Below are 23,116 nucleotides of genomic sequence, written 5' to 3'. Positions count from 1 at the left end.
ATATCCTCAATACTATGACATTAAAAATTGTCTTGTTTGTTTTGAATTGATTTTCAAGGGAGATCATGGAAGCAAACTGCCATATTAGATTTTCCCGCAATAAGAGCAATGTTAAATGCGTTATTTTTAAATAGCCACTGAAGAGTTATTTACCACCTCAAAATATGTTTTCAAATACCAAAGTGATTGTAATTTAAATATACAGCACCCTGTTAAATGGAAAATTTCCTAAATTGTTTTATGAATCAGAACGTCTAGGCTCCAAGGACTACTAGGCCAATGAAATGTAAAAGTGGAGCGTTTCTACTGTCTTATATTCCGAGTGTAGCCGCGATGTCAAACTGTATGTTGACTCGTCCCTATCATTGTTTGAAGCACGTCCAAGTATGCCGGTGTCAGAATTGGTGCTGTTGTCCGTTCAACGGTATAATGTACAGTACGGTCTCAAATATGCCTTTTAAAATACGTCAATTAATTAGTTTTAACTTGTATACACGTTTTATCAATGTATAATTGACATTATATAAATATAAAAACATCATTTCGCACCGTATTGTCATTGATTTGTGTTTCCGACATCCCTGCAAAACACGTTTGTGGCGTCCGCAGGCGTACCAACCCACATCTATTACAAACCGAAACTTTTCCTGACGCAAATTCCTATCAACCATATATATTTGGCCTTATAGCTTCGTAATTCACTGGACTGCCGCAATCATACTCATACTGATTATTCTAAACATTGTATATTACCATTAGAATACCTCAAAATTGATGTGACAGGCTTAGGGAAAAGATTGTGCACTTTTCCTGACGCAAATTCCTATCAACCATATATATTTTGCCTTATAGCTTCGTAATTCACTGGACTGCCGCAATCATACTCACACTGATTATTCTATACATTGTATAGTAGCATTAGAATACCTCAAAGTTGATGTGATGGGCTTAGGAAAAAGATTGTGCACTTTTCCTGATGCGAGTTCCTATCAACCATATACATTTTGCCATATAACTTCGTAATTCACTGGACTGCCGCAATCATACTCATACTGATTATTCTAAACATTGTATATTACCATTAGAATACCTCAAAGTTGATGTGATGGGCTTAGGAAAAAGATTGTGCACTTTTCCTGACGCAAATTCCTATCAACCATATAGATTTTGCCTTATAGCTTCGTAATTCACTGGACTGCTGCAATCATACTCATACTGATTATTATATACATTGTATATTAGCATTAGAATTCATCAAAGTTGATGTGATGGGCTTAGGAAAAAGATTGTGCACTTTTCCTGATGCGAGTTCCTATCAACCATATACATTTTGCCATATAACTTCGTAATTTACTGGACTGCCGCAATCATACTCATACTGATTATTCTAAACATTGTATATTACCATTAGAATACCTCAAAGTTGATGTGATGGGCTTAGGAAAAAGATTGTGCACTTTTCCTGACGCAAATTCCTATCAACCATATGGATTTTGCCTTATAGCTTCGTAATTCACTGGACTGCCGCAATCATACTCATACTGATTATTCTATACATTGTATATTAGCATTAGAATACCTCAAAGTTGATGTGATGGGCTTAGGAAAAAGATTGTGCACTTTTCCTGATGCGAGTTCCTATCAACCATATACATTTTGCCATATAACTTCGTAATTCACTGGACTGCCGCAATCATACTCATACTTGATATTCTAAACATTGTATATTACCATTAGAATACCTCAAAGTTGATGTGATGGGCTTAGGAAAAAGATTGTGCACTTTTCCTGACGCAAATTCCTATCAACCATATAGATTTTGCCTTATAGCTTCGTAATTCACTGGACTGCCGCAATCATACTCATACTGATTATTCTATACATTGTATATTCGCATTAGAATACATCAAAGTTGATGTGATGGGCTTAGGAAAAAGATTGTGCACTTTTCCTGATGCGAGTTCCTATCAACCATATACATTTTGCCATATAACTTCGTAATTCACTGGACTGCCGCAATCATACTCATACTGATTATTCTATACATTGTATATTAGCATTAGAATACCTTAAAGTTGATGTGATGGGCTTAGGAAAAAGATTGTGCACTTTTCCTGACGCAAATTCCTATCAACCATATAGATTTTGCCATATAACTTCGTAATTCACTGGACTGCCGCAATCATACTCATACTGATTATTCTAAACATTGTATATTACCATTAGAATACATCAAAGTTGATGTGATGGGCTTAGGAAAAAATTGTGCACTTTTTCCTGATGCGAGTTCCTATCAACCATGTACATTTTGCCATATAACTTCGTAATTTACTGGACTGCCTCAATCATATTTATACTGAGTGTTCTACACATTGTATATTACCATTAGAATACCTCAAAGTTGATGTGATGGGCTTAGGAAAAAGATTGTGCACTTTTCCTGATGCGAGTTCCTATCAACCATATACATTTTGTCATATAACTTTGTAATTCACTGGACTGCCGCAATCATACTCATACTGATTATTCTAAACATTGTATATTACCATTAGAATACCTCAAAGTTGATGTGATGGGCTTAGGAAAAAGATTGTGCACTTTTCCTGACGCAAATTCCTATCAACCATATAGATTTTGCCTTATAGCTTCGTAATTCACTGGACTGCCGCAATCATATGTATACTGAGTATTCTACACATTGTATATTACCATTAGAATACATCAAAGTTGATGTGATGGACTAAGGAAAAAGATTGTGCACTTTTTCCTGATGCGAGTTCCTATCAACCATATAGATTTTGCCTTATAGCTTCGTAATTCACTGGACTGCCTCAATCATATTTATACTGAGTATTCTACACATTGTGTATTACCATTAGAATAGCTCAAAGTTGATGTGATGGGCTTGGGAAAAAAGATTATGCACTTTTTATGTTCGGAGTTTTAATTGATCGCGTTATGTTAAGCCTTAGCTACGTATAATGTACAGTACGGTTTTAAATATGCCTTTTAAAATACGTCAATTAATTAGTTTTAACTTGTATACACGTTTTATCAATGTATTATTGACATTATATAAATATAAAAACATCATTTCGCATCGTATTGTCATTGATTTGTGTTTCCGACATCCCTGCAAAACACGTTTGTGGCGTCCGCAGGCGTAACAACCCACATCTATTACAAACCGAAAAAGCGCCGATGAAAAGAGCCGCTAACTTCACGACGGTTTGTCGACTGCCGTTCGGTTTTCTTTTTCTTATGTTCCTCACTGTCAGCCAAACGTCAAATTCAGTGTAATACATAAAAACTAGCCTTTTTTGAAAAATAGTTTACGAAATACATTACATTGTTAATAAACACGACCTCTTGAACTTAGTAAAAAAAATAATTTAATTTCAATTTGCAGATTATCATACATTGATATAAGAACAATGAACGAATAGCAATTGCTGTCACATTCATAATATCCTATTGAACAGATTAGGCCTAGTGTGAGTGAGTAGTGAATTTTGTGATCTGTTTATTTTGTACTGTTTTGTTCTGCTATGTTGCGATGGTATTATTTGACTAACAGGCCTTAAATAATTCTCCAAACATGAATTCTACTACTTCTAGTGTCAATAGTAGTTTAAAGAAACTTGAATATGTCAAACGACAAGAACAGCTTAGATCACTTGGAAATCCAAAAAACACACCAAAGGTATGTTGTGGTACTACTTAGTAACTTATGTAGGCCTAAAGTTAGGCTAGGTATTGGTATAATTACATCGTATTATCATCAGAACTAAAGTTGTTTCATACAATTTTTAAAGGAATGGTCTGGATCCTTGCCTTTGTCAAACACTGTGTAAGTAGCCCAATACTGACATTAGGAGGATAAAGGATAACTTAGTGATTGGTAGGCCTACATTTCTTGTTCCACTTGAGTAAATTGGGAATCTATATAACCGACTCCATTATTATTTACAAAAACATCAATTGATATTTACATATAGCCTAAGTTAGGCACTTATTTACTTCTAATAGGAATACGGTAAGTTAAACCATAGATAAAACATACTCTCTTAGTAGATTTCTCATCCTAATGGAACAGCTGAAGACAATTTTATTGTTAGTTCTGTACGGTTTATGTAGAGGTCGTGTTTTGTTTACAATTTGTTTCCCATTAATACAGTCATTTAAAACCTCGCTTAACCAAATAATACGATCTAATCATAAACAATAAATTGTCCCCTAGTTATTTAACCAAACAGTAAAGCACAAATCAAGAAATTAACCCTAAAATAAAAGAAACAAAATTTCGTCGACACTAGCGCACAAAGTGGCGTACATGAACTAGACATGAAAAACGAGCTTCAAAATTTACAAAGGGATGAGAAGTCTACTTGTGTTGGTTAGTCTATGGTTAAACTTAGGCCTTATACTTTCATATTAGAGTAGGCTCTAACTAGGCTACTGTAGGTCTTAATGTTTACTGGCAAGAGTATTGACGCTATCTATCCGACAGTGTCGGTCAAGGATAAAGACTTCTAAGTAGTAAGTATCACAAGTGTCACATAATCTTCTGCATGGAAAGTTGAGGAGTTTAGGAGTAGGTAGCGTGGCACTGAGGATGATCGACTCCTATCTGGCGGGAAGACAGCAGGTGGTCTCTGTTGAGGGTGCAACATCTAAGCCCAAAAGTGTCAGGTGCGGTGTTCCTTAGGGATCGATTGTAGGCCCGTTACTATTCCTTGTAATGATCAACGACCTTGATAGAGATGGAGGGGTGGTGCTTTTTGCCGACAATACAACCCTGGTGTCACGGACACCCCAAGTTGAGCTGTCCACAGCAGATGCAAACCGGCATCTCACTGAAGTATCCCGCTGGTTTGAAGAAAATGGTTTCCAGCTCAACCAGGATAAAACCCAGGCACTGGTCTGCAGTCTGGCGAGAAATGCCCCACGGGATGAGCCAGTGAAGCTCCTTGGATTTCATCTGGATAGGAAGTTGGCGTGGAACGATCACATCAGCAAAGTTAGTAGCAAACTTTTTAGGGTATGTTGCCTGCTGCTCAAGCTACGAAATTTCATCACTCAGCCATACCTGCTGAACATCTACCATGCTATGTTCCACTGCCATGTGAGCTACGGCCTACTGCTATGGGGTCATGCTGCGGATGTTGAGGACATTTTAGTGCTGCAAAAACGTGCTGTAAGACTCATTACTTTTAGTGACCGCATTGCCCACTGTAAACCCATCTTCGCAAGATTGGGAATTCTCACAGTTTACAGCCATTATATCCTGGCATGCTCACTACTGGTATATGACAATTACGACAATCTCCAACTCCGTTCAGCATTTCACAACCACCAAACAAGGCAGCACGAGCTACTGGATGTGCCTAGGGTTGACTTGCAAGATCGCAAAGGAGTGGCAATTCAAATTTTTAATAAGCTGCCTCACTCATTCAAGCGTCCTGGGCGTAAACTTTTTATGAAGAAGCTTGTCCCTCTCCTTAAGTCAAGAGCGTACTACTCACTAAAGGATTTTTTTGAGGATAGATTTCCTGAATTTTCTGACTAAACCGCATATCCACATGCCAAAGTTTTTGTAAATATTTATTTTTGTATCTACTCGAATCAGTTGTTTTTAAATGTATTTAAAAATTCTGACACCATCAATCCCTTATTGGGTTAAAGATGAAGACATGGTAATAAGGTAATAAGTATTTAAAAAAGTAAAAATGTCCCATGTCACTAAAATTGTGATTCCTGGGTTGGCTAATTAGGCTAACTTATATATTAATTTTAGACGTTGTCACGTTAAATTAGTACCTATTTTTCCTCTATTACGATGCTAAATAATGTCCAGAGTTAAAAATGACTGTCACTTTTCCCGGAAAAATCAATTAAAAACGAGAAAATATATAAAAAAACACAGGAAACTTAGGCCTACCTACTTGAATTGTGCGGAATTTGACGCTTAATGTTAATATTAATCATTTTTCCATGCTTAAATAAGTTACCAAACGTGCTTAGTGGGTAAAATGTTTTAAAAATTAGGTTCCGGGTTAAGCATGTTGTGCAAGCATTTTTGAAATTGTTTTGTTGTTTATCCTACTAGCCTATTTCAATAGCACAAAAACAGCATAAATCAAAAACTCGGTTGACTAACTGCACTTTACCATAGACAAGTAGAATAAATATAGACGATCAAAGGAAGGTTGCGGGATGTGCCGCTAGAGTGCTCAGTGTTCGATTCGCTGCCGTCGTCCAACTCCTCGCCGTATCCTAACCAGCAGAAGCTGCTGTGGTGTGCGCCATAACTACACGGCACTTCTAGCGGTGTACGCCAGAACTTATGCTAAACGTAGCACTGCTGTCGGTCTATATTTAATTCTTTTTGTCTATGACCTTACTTTCCTAATCTAACCTAACTCTAAAACACTTAATGCAGCCACGAACCAGCATAAAGTCCTACCTTCCACATGCCTAAATAAGATCAGAGCTCAATTCGTGATTTTAGATGCGTTTGAAGATATTAAAACAGAAGGATAGGCATATGGATTGTAAAAGAAAACAAATGGCGTAGGCCTAATTGGCTCTAATGTAAGTAAACAATCTTAACATTATGGTGCTATCGTTATATTTTTTCTATCAAATGATGTTTTCATTTCAATAATAAGTTACCGGTAAGCTTTTTTTATATTCGAGTTAGGCCTAGTGACTATTTTACGTTTATTATCCTTGCCGTTTCACCTCCTTTTTCGATGAGAGTGCATTTAATTTTAAACTTAGTTGCATGGGAAAATAATTTATTAGGCTACATATTCACATTTAAAATAAAATTCTGCATAAGTTAGGCCTAATTCAAATATTTAAATTGTTTGCTATTAGAAAATATTTACTGTATGTTTTTTTTTCAAATTTTCCTTATTTACTTTACTTTTCCGTGGTAAACGACAGTCACTTTTGAATTCAGGATGTTATTTACCATCATATTATAGGAAATAATACTATTTTAATATGACGTCTGTGATCGATATAATTACTGATTCTTGAAGTAGGCATATGAAATTGTGTTAATACAAAAATATGAAAGGAAGTAACCAAGTTACAAAAATTTTAAGTATTTGAAGCAGGGGGGATTAATGTTGCTGCAAGTTTGTTTTGTTTCTGCCGATAAAATTGCTGGCTATAACTACCAAGAACATCGGAATATAAAATGCCAGATTATCGAGGGAGAACTGCTGCTATTTAATGGATCTAATCTAGACCTAGATGTCCTTGCTCATTGGGCATTTTTCAATTGTCCTCAGAGATAATAGCGTAAACATCTGGTCTTAGTCAGTAGCATAAATTGTAAAGGATTTCCCCATCCTGCACTCTCATTTTTCATTCATATTTGAGTTAAAACATGGACTAGTTGCATCCCCATATCTTAAAGAATGAGTTGACCGCAGTGGCGTACTGTCACAGTTGGGGGCCTGGGGCGGCTTAGATGAGGGGGGCCTTTTTACATATATATATATATATATATATATATTACTAAGCAAATCAAAATACCACAGTACCCTAAAAACATTTTATTTTATATTACTTACATGTTTCGGACATTAATGCCATGATCACAGTATAGTATCTAGCCTATTAGTTTCTTTTATTTACAAACATTATTAGATATTTCTTATTAAAGAACAGGTGATAATTTTTTTATGTTAAGGGAAGGAGGTGTTTTCTTTAAGATGTATAATTTCATTGAATATTACGTTTTGATTTTGAATTTGTGTCAAGTTTAGTAAATTGTCTTTGTCATTAATATGATGAGTATAAATATAAAAGTCTTCTTTTGTATTCATTTTTTCACCTTTATTTTCAACATCCAGAATGTGCATATTTTTATTCATTTCTGAGTATGTATGGTCGGTCTGAAGTATATGTTCGGCGTATGAGGATTTTTGTGTTGTCATATTGTTTGATCTGATTGCCTGTATATGCTCTTTGTACCTGACTTCGAATGTTCGACCTGTTTGACCAATATAGTATTTTTCACAGTTGTTACATGATAATTTGTAAATTCCTGATTTCTTATATACATTTGGTGGGTTGGGTCTCGGATTTGTTATTAATGTAAATGTGTAATTGTATGTTATTGGCAAAATCGTTAACACAAAACTGAATAGAAAATTAACAAAATAAGCCTTGGTCACGACAAATTCGTAGTTGAGTCCCCTGCAGTCGTGGTGAAAGTGAAATCGTTGGCATCTTCCACAATCATAAAGGAATCATGAACGTATTCTACGTCCACGGTGAAGTAATGAACCTCTTGAGCCATCGCGAGGACATCATCATCGTCTCCCAATATCGCGGCGAAATCATGAACGTTGTCTGTGGCCTTGGAGCAATCATGTGCGGTTGCGAGACCTGATAATTGTCACCCGCGATTGTTGGGAGTCGTGTTTTCAATAGCTCAATCTTTGCAGGCACTTTCGGTGTTCATGAGAACATAAGTTTGAAGTTGTAATTCTAACAGATAATTGCCAAAATTTATTTTCCAAGAGAAAAACCATTCTTTTGAGGCCCCAAGAGAGACCCCTTTCTAGCTCGAGCCTCGGCCGACTCGGCGATTGCCGGGTCAGCCGTTAGGGGAATACGGCCCTGATTTGGGGGACTATGTTGGTGTGTGGCCTAAGGCGGACCCCCCCCTTCGGTACACCTTTGGTTAATTGGTCAATTTATGGAATTCTTAGATTTATTTACATCTTTTATATTCAATTCTTGTTAAGTTTGTCATACATTTATTGTATCCTAAACATGCGGTATTATGCATGTTATTCGTATAACATAATCCGTTTTTAAACTCCGCTTTGTTATATGCTATGTAATCAGATGAAATGGTGTTGACCGTTAATTAAATAAATAAATAACATCCAAGTACATACTGAACTATACTACCGTTACAAAAGACACAGTAGCCTACCTATCTAATTTTAGTATTTAATTAAATTTTTAAGTATTTTATCATTTATTTACTTAAATACTTTGGTGTTTTCCAAATACAGTAGTTAGTCAATCAATTATTGATTGTGACTATACATATATTTCTTATTTTTCAGCCTCTTAGTGCAGATAGTATGATTGAGGATTTACTTTCTAAAAAAGAAACATTCCAGAAACGCGCCTCTGGATCTCAGCCAAAACAGGTATATGCTTAGGCTACATTTTGTAATTTCATTGTGACAGCGATGCCTTCATGGTTGGATATACAAAGAGCCCTGTACGCCTATATTATTGTCTACATTGGGGTGTGCATACACAGTTCAAAAAATTGCACACACCACGGTTGAGCAGTTGTACATGTAGGTTTGAGTGAAAAGGCAGTATAATGTAAACACCCTTTTTGTTAAATTGGCAAGAAGAAAAGGCATACCTATACATAAATATAAATAAATATATATAGGTATATACATAAGATATATATATAAAGGAATATACATTGTTTATCTTTTTCATGAATTGAAAAAAACTTTTGAAACATTTTTGTTTTGCAAAAAAAGTAGGCTACATTTAAAAGTTGGGATAAAAACCCTCTCACTGGTAAATTTTCTCATAGTTGATTGGGTCTGGTTCACCAACTTATTCAAATACACCTAGGCAGGCCTGTATAAAATATTTTACTAAAATTTCATCAAAATTTGATAACTTTCATAGATGTAATAGTTGTTCTTGCATTTGTAAGAGTTTTTACCAAGCATAATGTTTTAAGCGAGGGACTCCAAAATGAAATGACAGTGGTACTGGATCTAGGCTATTTCGTCGTCCGAATTCGCGATTTACTATTTGTGATATCACGGAGAATGTCTGTAATGAAATTCAAAGACATCTAAGATTTATTTCAACCCAAGAAAAGACCTCGTGGTCAAACAAAACAACAAACGAAACTTGATTACGTTTAAAATAATCCAATGTGGCAATAAATGTAAATAAGTACTGAAAACAATACAGTTTTTCGGAAATAGATAAAAACCAGTCCCTTAGCAAAATGTTATTTTAAAAGATTTAGGTTTAAAAACTAATAGGCCTAATCAACAACAAATCTGGAAGAAAATTTTGAGCCAACTGTCTTTCAAGTCCTGCCCCCAATTGAGGAACCAGATCTTCACCGTTTCCTATCAGATGTTGAAGAGATCGCCCCAAATAGGGGCCTGCCAGCAACATCTACACATCAGCAGATTGCACAAGGTATTCCTCCCTCTGGTGTTGGTGTTGTGAGTGTAGTGAAAAAGCAGAGCAGTGAAAGTGAAGTGGTCTTTAGTATTTGTGAAAATAGTAGTAATAAAGATGGCGATTCTAGTAATCTACATGGTTTCTTAAAAACTGACACACCGGCTGATCCTTTAAACTACTTACTCCAGAGATCGCAAATGATAAGGTGATAAGTCCTTCTGTTAAACACAAAGGGGAACTAAAATTATTTCATCAAAACATTAGGAACTTACAAAATGGTATTGATCCTTTGCAAATAACTTTAGAGGAGATACAACCTCATGTTATAGTTTTATCGGAAATTGATATGAAAGAATGTGAACTAGATAGATTAAATATTAAAAACTGTTGATTCTTTCTTTTGTAGAACAAAATTTAAAAATGGAGGTGTCTTGATCTTGGGTAAAAGTGGGCTGAAGGGTCAACCGGTGGTTTTTCCTCACCGCTTGTTAAGATGATAGATAGATACAATAGACACAATAGATTTCAATGTGTGGAAATTACTCATATTTCACAAAAGAATAGAGTTTATAAAATTGTATCTGATCTTCAGCCAGTGAAGTATGGAGTACCCCAGGGTTCCATATTAGGTCCTCTTTTATTCATTTGTTATTTGAAAAATATAGAATCAACATTAACTAATATCCAAAGTAGTCGATGTCTATATGCTGATGACTCAAATTTAAAAATATCTGGGAAAACCACGGAACAAATTGAACTTATCTCAAATATTGAATGGGAAAACATAGAAAATTATTTTAACCAATTAAACCTTAAATTGAACATCAATAAAACAAATTTTGTATTTTTTAGAATTTTCTTTTAGTCTTTGAGGGTCAAATTTTAGAAAGAAAAAATACTACAAATTTTCTTGGATTGAAGATTGATGAAACCCTGAGTTGAAATGATCACATAAAAGGGGTACTTTCCAAAATCAATTCAGGGATACATGCTCTTTCAAAAATCTCATGCCTTTGTAATACTGAAACTTTAAGGGTAATTTATTTTTCATTCATTCATTCACACATATCATTCGGTTTATGCGCTATGGTTCTGCGAACAAAACTTCTTTAGATATGATTTTAAGAAGCCAAAAAAAACCTATCAGAAAGATGTTGAAATTGCAAAAAGATGAATCTGTTGAAGAACACTTTAAGGGGCGGTTTGGGAGCTCGGTATTAGCGCTAGTCCGCGACTAAATCCGGATATTTCCGGTATTTTAGGCTGCCGCCTCGAAAACGGGTTTGTGAGCTGGGGATCAGTAAGGCGCGCGCCTAACTTGTGCAGGGATAATCTCGCGCCTAAATATTGTTGGTTTGGGAGTCAAGTAGACTTAGGCGCCAGCCTAAGAGATGGTCTCGGTGGGTTTGGGAGACCAATTTCGGGACTAACAGATATGTTTTCGTCATAAAAATCAGTGAGTTTAGTCCCCAACTTTAGTCCTGCCAGGGGGCAGGTCTAAGTCGACATCATGCCGGTATTAGCTCATTAGCAAGTTAATTGTTTACATATTAAGTAAAAGAATGTTATATTGGAATTCGTTATTAAATTCCGAACAATTTCATTACCCTCAAAGTATATTTGATAAAAGTTTTTTTTTAGGTTTCTGTTGTTCAAAATAAAAAAAATCTCGCGGGAAGTAATTTAACGAAATATTATTTTGTTTTTGTTTTTACTGTTAACTTCAATAAAAAATATGGAGCCTGAATAGAATTTATTTCAACTGAGAGTTTGGTTATAAGCACCCTACCTTAATTATAAATATTTTATTAGCTAGGAAAAAATTAGCAACCGCATATACATACCCCCCCCCCCCCCCCACTCACCCCCTACGAAAGAGTGAAGAGATAATAAACAAAACATAAAAAACTGCAAATAGCTCACAGTCATAATCGTTTTCTTTTTATTGCGTTGTGATTGAGCTCAGTTCAGTGTCATTGACTAGTGCAGTTATATCTAAATGTAGTGTACCTAGATTATTTGGGGTATAAGAAAATATATATACAGTATATCAATAATCCCGCAACAGAAAACCTACAGACTAAGTGAATATCCAATAACCTAATATTACTTTCAATTAAATTTATTTAAATAGCTTTATGTTTAACAAGTAACTAACACTACCTACGTGTACGTATGCTACTACAGGGAGGGCAATAAAGTGTGTTTGTTACAAAAATATTAAGAGCTTTATTTAAAATAAATAAATTTGTCAAGTTTCATCAAAATATATCTATAAACTACAAAACTGCAACAGTAATTTATTCTCCATGAGAATCACTTATTATCACTTATAATCACATAGGAATTTTAAATTTAAGATTTTTTTAAAATTCTCTGTAGCCAATAACCGTACAATACATTTTAAGATACTAATTCGTTTTTTATACTCTTTTAAAATATTTTAAAGATAAAGATTTATGTTTTAGGGGTTAAAATTGAGAAAAAATAAATTTTTATCAAATGAAACCCCGGGTTCCCATGGTCTGATCATGCCGGTTCGCGAACTCATTATAGGTTTATCGCACCTAACACTTTCATGCCAAATTTTATCAAAATCAGACAAAAATTACTGAAGTTGTTATGTTCATGGACGTATATACATATAATATATTGGCTATACATATATAACAATTTGAACGAATAGTGTTTTGGGCCTCTAGGGACATCAAAATGGAAAAGTATATCGGTGCCGCAACTAAGTGTTACCTACGGTAATAGCTACTTCCCTATAGGAAAATTAGATAAAAGTGTGTCATGTTTAAACTTTTTTAAATTGACAACATTTTTGTAAGTATTAAAAATATACCTTTGCTTCACACAATCATAACCTCCGCAATTACTTAAAATACTTTTTATTTCCGTCAATACCCATATATTATACAGGGCAATTGCTGTTAAATTTTAAAGCTTTTTATTGCATAAAACCGAGTTTTAGATGTTACCGTTCCACGTACAGGATAATCTTAGTTAAATGATTACCTAATGTTTATGATCTCTGAAAGAAATCATATTGATTTTCAAAAGCCTATGTTGCTCTGTACGTATTTATAAGGTGTAGTACCATAGATAAAACATAGCCGTCAATGAGGTGTAAATAAACAATTTTACAAAACTACATTTTTGCAATGGTACAATGCAGAAACTTACACCATAGTCTACTAATTAGCCACCGTTGATATACCAAGATAAAATTGTATCCATTTTCAATTGTTCATCTTTTGTTGTTGTCAACGGTAACGTGCTCTGCAGTGGCCGTTGCCAACGTCAAAACCTGAATTCCCCGCGATTCCCTGTCCATCTAGCTGCGCTGCAACTTAGTCGCGACTATACTTAATCTACGACCATTTCAACTTAGGCGCGAGCTCCCAAGCCTGGTTTCTGGTCCGGGGCAAAAAGTTAGGCGCGTCCAACGCTAGGCGCGTACTAGCTGGGCTCGAGCTCCCAAACCGCCCCTAAAAGGCCTAAAAATTTTAACAGTTTATGGGCAGTTAATTTATGATTCAATCATCTTTGTAAAATCCAATCCTGAAAAAGTAACTTTAAACAATCAAACACACTCTTACAATACAAGAAGGGGGAATGAAATCCAGACTGATCAGCATCTATTATTTTTTTTTTTTTTTTAAGAAAACAACTTATAATTGATCAAAATTTTTTAAATACATACCAAGTTATATTAAAAATAACAACACTTTAAATTCATTTAAACGTACATTAAAAAGTTTCTTGACTGAAAGGGCTATTTACTCACTAGAGAATTTTTATAGAGGTGCTGGTGAGTTAATTTAATTTAATTTAGTCTATTTAGTGCTGATGTTTACAACCATTATATTATCAATGTACAACTGTATTATTAATTTTCTTTGATTACATTTTTTACTTTCTCCCCCTATACCATAGTATATGGAGAAAGTATTGTTTTCGTCAAAATTTTTGAGTTTGAGTTTTGAGTGGATATATTCGTTTTGGGTCCCCCTGGACCCAAAAAAGTGGTTTTCGAAGTGATGTATGTGTGTGTGTGTCTGGATGTGTACAGAGCTAGGGACTACACCTGTGGTCCGATTTCTATGAAATTTGGTACCTAGGTTCTAATCCACGGTATCTCCAGGCGTTTTTTTCATTTTGATTTTTAATGGGGATTTTCCCATAAAAACCCATAAAAAAACCGGAAAAATCAGATTTTCTCAAAAATGGCCCGAACGATTTTGAAAAAAATTAGTCAACATACTAATTATATATTCTGCCCTTTAAATTCTGAACAAAATGGTACAAATCCCATTTCTGTAAAAATTTTGGTTCAAAAGTTATTGTAAAATATGTTATTTTCACATAAAAAACCCCATAGGCTAAAACAAAAAAAATAGGATTTTAGAAAAAAATCTGGTTTTGATATAAAATAGTAGGCTATGTTATGGTCCTTACAATTTTGATAGTTTTTCATTTTTTAGAAATTTTTAATGGGGATTTTCCCATAAAACCCCATAAAATAACGGAAAAATATTATTTTCCTAAAAATAGCCTGAACGATTTGGATGAAAATTTAGTATGTTATAGTCCTTTATATTCTGAACAAAATGGTACAAATACAATTTCTTTAAAAATTACGGTTCAAAAGTTTTTGTAAATTATGTTATTTTTCCATAAAAACCCCATAAAATAACGGAAAAATCGGATTTTCCCAAAAATGGCCTGAATGATTTTGATAAAAATTTAGTATGTTATAGTCCTTTAAATTCTGAACAAAATTGTAAAAATCCTATTTCTGTATATTTACTCTTATGTTACAAATATTTTAAAATTTAATATAAGCTATTCATTTTGATACTATTCAATGTACCAAGCATGTACAGATTACGAATAAAATAATTTGATTTGATTTGATTTGATTTATTACAATCCCTTTCTGCTCATGATCGGAGGCACTAACTTGATCATCTCCAATGATCATATCATCTCCGGTGTTCACGGTAACATGATGATCATCTACTTGTTGTAAAGATCCGTCCCAAAACGGATGGGCTGCATCAGACCTTTGCTGATTACGGCAATCTTGTAATTTTGTTGGGCACAAACAATGTTCTGTACACTTTTGTTTATGAAAATACGGATAGCATTGATTTTGTTACTTATTTGAATGTTTGAAACACCGTGTGATGTACAACAATGAACTAATTTGTTAGATGAAATGTGAAGCGTTTATTTGTAAGAATAAAACAATTTCTTAATTGTATCTCTGTTCATGTAATTTGAGTCAAAACGTATCAAAATCCCGCTTATAGATATGGTCTACCACGCAACGCTCATAATCTACAATCTACAAATAAAATTAATACATCTGTGATCGCAATTATAGAGCGTTAATCAATTCAAAATGCCCCAAAACTATTCAATTACCACACCAAAAAATCGGAAATAGTGATTTCCCAAACATTTTGTATTTGAACATCACAAGCTAACGCTAAAACCACGGTTATCACTTTAATCAAATTGAATTGTAAATATACTGAAAATGTGTTATTGTAATGTCCTGCCCCTTGTTACCTGTTTGGTACTATTAGCCGGTCAGGTAGTAAAAACTACAGTTCCGGATTCAAAAATATTTTTAATCTTTGATCTCTTCCCGCAGCCTACTAACAATGCTCCTGCGATGGCTGGTATAGGGAAGTTGGCTAAAAACAATTTTAAAAATGTAAAGAGTTGAAAAAGTTTATATCTTGCCTAGTGTTTACATGAGTTTTTCAATGGTAAAATAGTATACTTTTACTATAGAAAGGTTTTTGTTTGACAGGAGGTATCAGGATGGCTGTGCGGCCCAGTTCCCCAGATGTATAGTCAAGTTTGGGCAAGTGTACAGTCAGCTAATGGTCTGGCAGACACTCCCCTCCTCTCCACTCTCCTCATGTCCAGTGGGCTCTCTACAGACACCCTAGGCTACATATGGTCACTGGCCAACCACACTGTGCCAGGAGCTCTCACACAACAAGAAGTACATCTAGTACTAGCTCTTGTAGCACTTACACAGGTTAGCGAGAGAGAGTTAGTGGTGGATTAAGCTATCCACAATTAAATTGGGGTCTAGCAACTTTAGGCAAATGTTTTTTGGTAGTGAGTAAAAATTAAAATATTAATGGTTTGGTCAAAATTAGTAAATTGGTTTCCTGAATGGCTTTATTAGACATTAAACTTGTTGCACATCCAAAAAAATATTTTATATTTTTTGTGTTATTTCAGTTTGGGTATAAAAAGACAATTTCAGTGTAAAGATAACCATGTTCAGCTGGTCATTGCATGATATGCATGCTGCTTCTGTCTGCCCAAGTCTGATATAATATCGAGTTACAATATATTAATTAGCCATTTAAGAGGATATATAGTGCTACAGTGCTTGATTTCTTTTGGAACTATCTATCAGGAGCTATGACCCCTACTCTCCAACATCCCCCTCACCGCTATCTCACTCATACTGTATCTTGCTCATGCTGTAGTTCCTCATACAATTCACCATTTTCCTCAGACTCAAATTGAACTCAAAAAATATACCTGTACTAAAAATGCCATTTTCTTCTATGCTCTTGCAGAGCTCTCGTGTCTGCATGTGGATTCTTTCTTTGATTTTCTAATCTGATTAAGAAGCAAAAGTGGTTGTCATCGGTGTGTACTTTATAAGTTAAGCAAACTTTACTTAAAAAATAATTAAGCGCCGAAATATACTTTTGCTTCAGCACACAATGAATAACTTTGTTTTTGAATTCTTCTGGTTAGTTAAAGTTCAATTAAACTAATCAATACTCCTATAGGCAAAAGGGATTAATACTTATATACCTCTTAATAAGTCTGTTTTACTGTCTTTTGTTTTATTTACAGTCTGGATATCACACGACAAACCTAGCTACAGTGTTGCAACTACCTCAGGCACCAATACCTGCCCTGGATTTATCATTGTTGTCAACCCCACAACAACAAAAACCAGTGTACCCAAGTCCTCTCAGTGTATCAGGTCTGCAAGACTCTCACACATATAGTTGGGTAGCCCCTGAAACCCAACCACCTAATGGAACTGATAATATTGGTGTATCTTATGTAAGCAGTGGACCCATGGTCAGTCAACAACTTTTAACTGGGACTGCTAACCTTTCCTTCACAGACTTTCAAACTACCAATGCTTGGGACATACACAGTAATACTAGTACCTCAACTACTTTACGGTCTTTGTCTAAAAATGCTCACTCAAAACATTCTGGTAATACTTTAAACTTTTCATTTCCCAGCCTAAATGAGTCTCCTAGTCATATTGCAGGTAGCAAGTCAGAGGGATCTGACCCATTTGATGATGAATTCACAGATTTTCAGAGTGCTGATTTCACTACAGTTAACAGCATAACATCTGAAGTCCATAACAATCTTGTAAAGGATGTTGTTGATGATGATGATGAGGAATTTAGTAATTTTCAAAAAGCCACACCTAAATCTAACGATGACCTTTCAGTGTTAGTTATAGATGGGAAAAATATACCTTCTGCTCAGACGCTGTGGGTAGCGGAAGATCTAGACCCAACTATAATTTATAACATTGAAGGTATGGAGTTAAAAAATACAGGGAGGATTCAAGATGCCAAAGAAACCAAACACCCACCTTCTGTGACACACACAATTGGAGATAAACTAGGGCAGAGTAAATATGATGTGTTTAAAGAGATGGATGATGGTCGTTTCAGTGTATTTCATAACCCTTTGCCAGATCATGAAGATAATCACAATGATTTAGGTGTTGATCAGATTGAAAGTTCACAGTTGGAAACTAAATCAATATCTAATCACTCTCTGTTTAGTGAACAAGAACAGTGTTTAGATTTTTTCAAGCCAGATCATCAATCTGTCAATAGTATGGATGACTTCAAATCAAACCCGAAGAGCCAAATAGACATTGATATTCCAAAACAAATTTATGTGGCCCACAACAACAATAATGATGGTGATGATGAAGAATTTTCAACCTTTCAAAACTTTCCAGTTACTTTTCCAGACCCTAACAGTCAGTCTCACATGGAGGAGGGTGATAAGTATGATATTTTCCGAACAATAGTGTTTGAAAATAACCTCGAACCACTAAGTCAAATGCCCAAGGCTGAAGAGGCAAAAAATGAAAATTATACTCAAGTTTCTTTATTTGAAACAGGAATGGATGGAAATCTACAAAATGATTCTAAAGAACATGAAGGTGATCTATTTGATGATTTTGTTTCAAAACCAAATAAAGATAATACATTTGCCAGTTTTCAAGAAAATTTGGCTACAAGACCTGATTCAAGTAACATTATTAATATATTTTCTTCTTTAGCTATATCAGATAAGACCTGCAGTTCAGAAACAAAAATGGATCCATCAACTGAAATAAAAAAAGTTGAGGATAAATACAAAGCATTGAGGCTCATAGAAGAAAGCTCAAATGAGATGGATGATTTTGGCGAATTTTTGGGAGCTGATGTTCCAAATGATGAAAATCAATTACCTATTTCAGAAAAACCATCTGTCCAGGTAAGAATCTTGTTCTCTGTTTGTCAAATTAAATGTCATGCCTTACAACCAAGAAAGTCGTAAGAAAGAATTTTGTAAAATCAGTTTTCATTTCTTTCATTCTTACTAGCTAAAGAATATGGTTTTTACTTTGTATCAAACCAAAACGTCTATATGCAACCAATTAAACAGCTAAGGGTTGTGGTTGACTCATGCTTTGAGGATTAGGTTTCAAACATGAACATGAAAATATCTAGCTATCTTTGACAGCTGGTTTAAGGTTTAAGGCCAGGCGTATGCTGAGACTCACGGGAGGCAACGCAATTAACACGTTTAACACAGCAGAAAAATGTTTCCTTACAGCGCCATGTAAGCTGAGACGCACGTGTGTATGTGTCTGGCAAATGTGTGGACCGGCATGTCACAAGTCAGTGCACAGACAGAGAACATCTGACACACACCACGTAACTTGTGTGTAAGATGGCAAAGATGCGCCTGATTGAGTGTGTACGCAAATTATCATATAAATGAGGCGTATAAAAGAAGGTGTGTGCACGCGCTTCCCCTCCCTCCAAGCACCCTTAGTGTGACTTAGTGTGCGAGGCTGTACAGCTGGGCAGTATGTTTTTTTTTATAAATTAAAGCAAAAGATTAAAATAGATGTTGGAGTTTTAGTTTTAACAATGGCTGACTAGGCATATCACAACAATTCTTATGTTTATTAAGCTTTTAGGGTTGTGGTGCCACTAAACTGTCTAACACAATAACCATGTGTTCTGTATTTATTTAATCATTTGTTTATTTTTTAGTTATCCTAGCAACCTAGGTAACAACAGTTTTAACAACAGTTTTTCTGATTTGAATCTAGTGGATTACACTACTTAACTATTCTCTGTAAATTAAATGACCTTTTACTAGAATGATTTGTTTTAGTGCGTCTATCCGCTAGAAATGGTGACCCCGACGTGATTTTGTTCTTGTCTTCCATTCAAATCTTGAAGTTGTCTTTGTAGGTTGGCATTCTCACTCTCTAATTGAGCTAGGCGCTCCAAAAGTTCTTGGTCCATGGCGTAAAACGATAATTTGGGGAAAGGTGAAAAATAAATTAAGTTTTGGTAGAAGGTTGAAATTTAATGTAGGAAAAACATCAATTTAGTTTGAAATAATTTACTTGTTAGTCGGGGTCACCATTTCTAGCGGATAGACGCACTAAAACAAATCATTCTAGTAAAAGGTCATTTAATTTACAGAGAATAGTTAAGTAGTGTAATCCACTAGATTCAAATCAGAAAAACTGTTGTTAAAACTGTTGTTACCTAGGTTGCTAGGATAACTAAAAAATAAACAAATGATTAAATAAATACAGAACACATGGTTATTGTGTTAGACAGTTTAGTGGCACCACATTAGCCCCCTGCGGTTTTTTTTTTTCTTGGCGACCGTGACAGGACCCGACTGACTATGTAGTTCGCTTACGTCGACACATGTCAAATTTAAGACCTGTGCCCACATCTTGGCATGATAAACCAAAGACTTTCGTTTTTCAGGAGTTAAAACGGTGTACTCACATATTTTTGCGAGATGACTCTGTTAGACGATCACTACAACCACCTTATACTGGACCGTTTCCCGTGGTATCTCGTGATGATAAAACTATGACTATAATCCATCGTGGTAAACGTGTGAAGGTGACGTTGGACAGAGTAAAGCCCGCGTATCTATTGCAAGATCTTACTCCTTCAACACATACACCCATCCACAATGAACATTCCAGAAATCCACCCTCCACAGTGTTCCCACTCAAGACCCTACTCTCAAGCCAACCCAAGCCTTACGTGACCCGATCTGGTCGTACTGTGAAATTTAAAGTGCCCGGTCTTCCAGACTCCGCAGGGGGCTAATGTGGTGCCACTAAACTGTCTAACACAATAACCATGTGTTCTGTATTTATTTAATCATTTGTTTATTTTTTAGTTATCCTAGCAACCTAGGTAACAACAGTTTTAACAACAGTTTTTCTGATTTGAATCTAGTGGATTACACTACTTAACTATTCTCTGTAAATTAAATGACCTCTTACTAGAATGATTTGTTTTAGTGCGTCTATCCGCTAGAATGTGGTGCCACTAAACTGTCTAACACAATAACCATGTGTTCTGTATTTATTTAATCATTTGTTTATTTTTTAGTTATCCTAGCAACCTAGGTAACAACAGTTTTAACAACAGTTTTTCTGATTTGAATCTAGTGGATTACACTACTTAACTATTCTCTGTAAATTAAATGACCTTTTACTAGAATGATTTGTTTTAGTGCGTCTATCCGCTAGAGGGTCTTGTGTTTCTCAATACGCCAAGTTTTGCCTGTATTGTAGATATTCTAAGCATATTATTATAAAAAAAACTGTAGTTTTAAGGGCTGACTTCATTTTAATATTATTTTAATATCAAAAGTCGTGGTAGTGGGCGTGAACCGTGTCAGTCGCGTAGTATCCCCTGGGAGTCGCATCGTTAGACCTCAAGGTATTCACCATTGAGGCGAGGACCCGTCTCACGAGCGTAGAGTCCGAATTCGGCGACAACCCAAGTATCTCCCGTACACTGTCGCGTTCCTCGAGGGCAGGATACAGGCCTAGCTTGTCCTTAGACGCGTATTCCGACACATAATTCGCGGACGGAATATTAAGAGTGTGTGGAGGGTCAACGGTCCAGTAGGGTAAGTACGGGGAATTGTGGAGAATAGCAATCGCCAAAAATTCCACAAAACTCTTCCTAAGTTCCTCTGTGGTTCCTGCCGTAGAAAGGCCGTACTGACTCATTTCATTCTGCAGCTCCTCTTTGCTCAGTCTATAAATCCACCTGACGCGCGGATCGTCAAAGTCAAAGTCAAAACATTCTTTATTCATTATAGTTTCACATTAAATGAACTTGAATAGAGTCATAAGCTAAATTCAAAATTGCTTACTGCTAATTAAATACATAAAAAAGAGTACTAAAATTACTTTACTTTTACTTTTAACAAAACCGTGACTTTAAGGATTACAGTTTTTGGAATTCAAATTAAGTTAGGCCTAACTGTTTTTTACTAATACTAAAGAATTCTGTTACTGAGTAGCAGGGAGTTCTTAAAAAATATTCTTTTAAGAGCTGTTTGAATTTATTAATTTTTTTTTCTTTTTGGATGTGAGCTGGTATAGACTGGAGAAATTTTAGCCCTATGTAAGATGTCTTTTTAGTGTAAAATTCGAGATTATGCCGAGGTAGGTTAATTTTTAATCTGGTGTTTCTGTTGAGATGGATGATAGTTGGATCTGTTTTGCATAAATTATTGTTTCATAAATATAAACTGTTAATATTTGTAATTCACAAAAGAAGCTCTTGACTGGCTCTTTCTTTTTAAGATTTTTCATCACCCTGATAGCTTTTTTCTGCTTAATTAGTACATTATCTAAATTAGTTTTTGTTGTTGCCCCGTATAGAACAATTCCATATGAAATATGTGAATGTATTAATGAGAAATAAACAATTCTTAGAGTGTCTAAACTGCATATTCTTAACATCTGTCGCAGAGCATGGATACCGGAAGATACCTTTTTTACCACATAATTTACATGGCCCTCCCAAGATAGATGTTTATTGATAGTTGGTCCAAGAAATTTTGTTTGCTTTACTTGGTTTATTCTTTCTCATTTTATGCAAATGTTTGGTTCAAAATTTTGTCTACGTTGTTTATTGGAAAATGATATAAAATTGGATATTTCTGTGTTCATAAGTAGATTTTTTTGGTCAAGGAATTCTTTAGTGGATAAAAGACTCTCCTGAGAAAACGTTTCAATCTGTTGTTTTGATCTTCCCGGAATTAGCACATTACAATCATCAGCAAACAGACACATAGACCCAGGGGTGTCAAAGATCATCAAAGGGTGTGCAAGGCACGGACGATTCCGTAGACACAACTGTCGTAGGAGCTTGTCGCTAATCGCAAGTGTTCAGTATAATATTTAGACCACTGACATAATACCCCAATAATCAATGTTTACAATCACAATATGTAAACAAAGTTCCGATAATATGTTAGCTTAATGATCGTTTGAATTAATTGTTACCGAGTAATACAATAATATGTCAATCAACAATATTACTATATCACTAACGTGTACGTAGACCGTCGTACTTAGGCTCAATCCAAAATATAATAATCCTGGGTTCTTACAATAAACAATGATAATACTTGTGTGTAGGCCTAACAATATTACTGTATTACAATGAAACAGGGGTACATGCTAATTGCTGCTAAATATTAGGACAACTAGAAATATAATAATATGTTAATCAACAATATTATTATA

General features: G+C 35.0%; 1 protein-coding gene across 2 annotated transcripts in view; it reads left to right on the top strand.

Annotated features, from left to right (window-relative positions):
- The first annotated feature begins 3,276 nt into the window (after nucleotides 1–3,276).
- The window catches only part of LOC128992637 (synergin gamma-like), a 43,511-nt gene continuing 23,671 nt past the window's right edge, over nucleotides 3,277–23,116 (top strand). Inside the window, exons 1-5 of one of the 2 annotated variants that reach the window (XM_054416443.1) lie at nucleotides 3,277–3,703; nucleotides 9,102–9,188; nucleotides 16,043–16,276; nucleotides 17,119–18,472; nucleotides 18,593–18,789. In XM_054416443.1, coding sequence (XP_054272418.1) covers nucleotides 3,599–3,703; nucleotides 9,102–9,188; nucleotides 16,043–16,276; nucleotides 17,119–18,472; nucleotides 18,593–18,789 — 1,977 coding nt within the window. In that variant the 5' untranslated portion in view covers nucleotides 3,277–3,598. Of the gene's footprint in view, nucleotides 3,704–9,101; nucleotides 9,189–16,042; nucleotides 16,277–17,118; nucleotides 18,790–23,116 lie in introns of both variants that reach the window. The other variant, XM_054416361.1, reaches the window with a different exon arrangement.

The sequence above is a fragment of the Macrosteles quadrilineatus genome, unplaced genomic scaffold, assembly GCF_028750875.1.
Source record: "Macrosteles quadrilineatus isolate MER2022 unplaced genomic scaffold, UCM_ALF_1.0 Scaffold_1__1_contigs__length_201487025, whole genome shotgun sequence".
In the NCBI taxonomy this organism is placed as follows: domain Eukaryota; kingdom Metazoa; phylum Arthropoda; class Insecta; order Hemiptera; family Cicadellidae; genus Macrosteles; species Macrosteles quadrilineatus.
The sequence above is the reverse complement of the archived record's forward strand: the minus strand, read 5'-3'. Positions and strand labels throughout refer to the sequence as shown.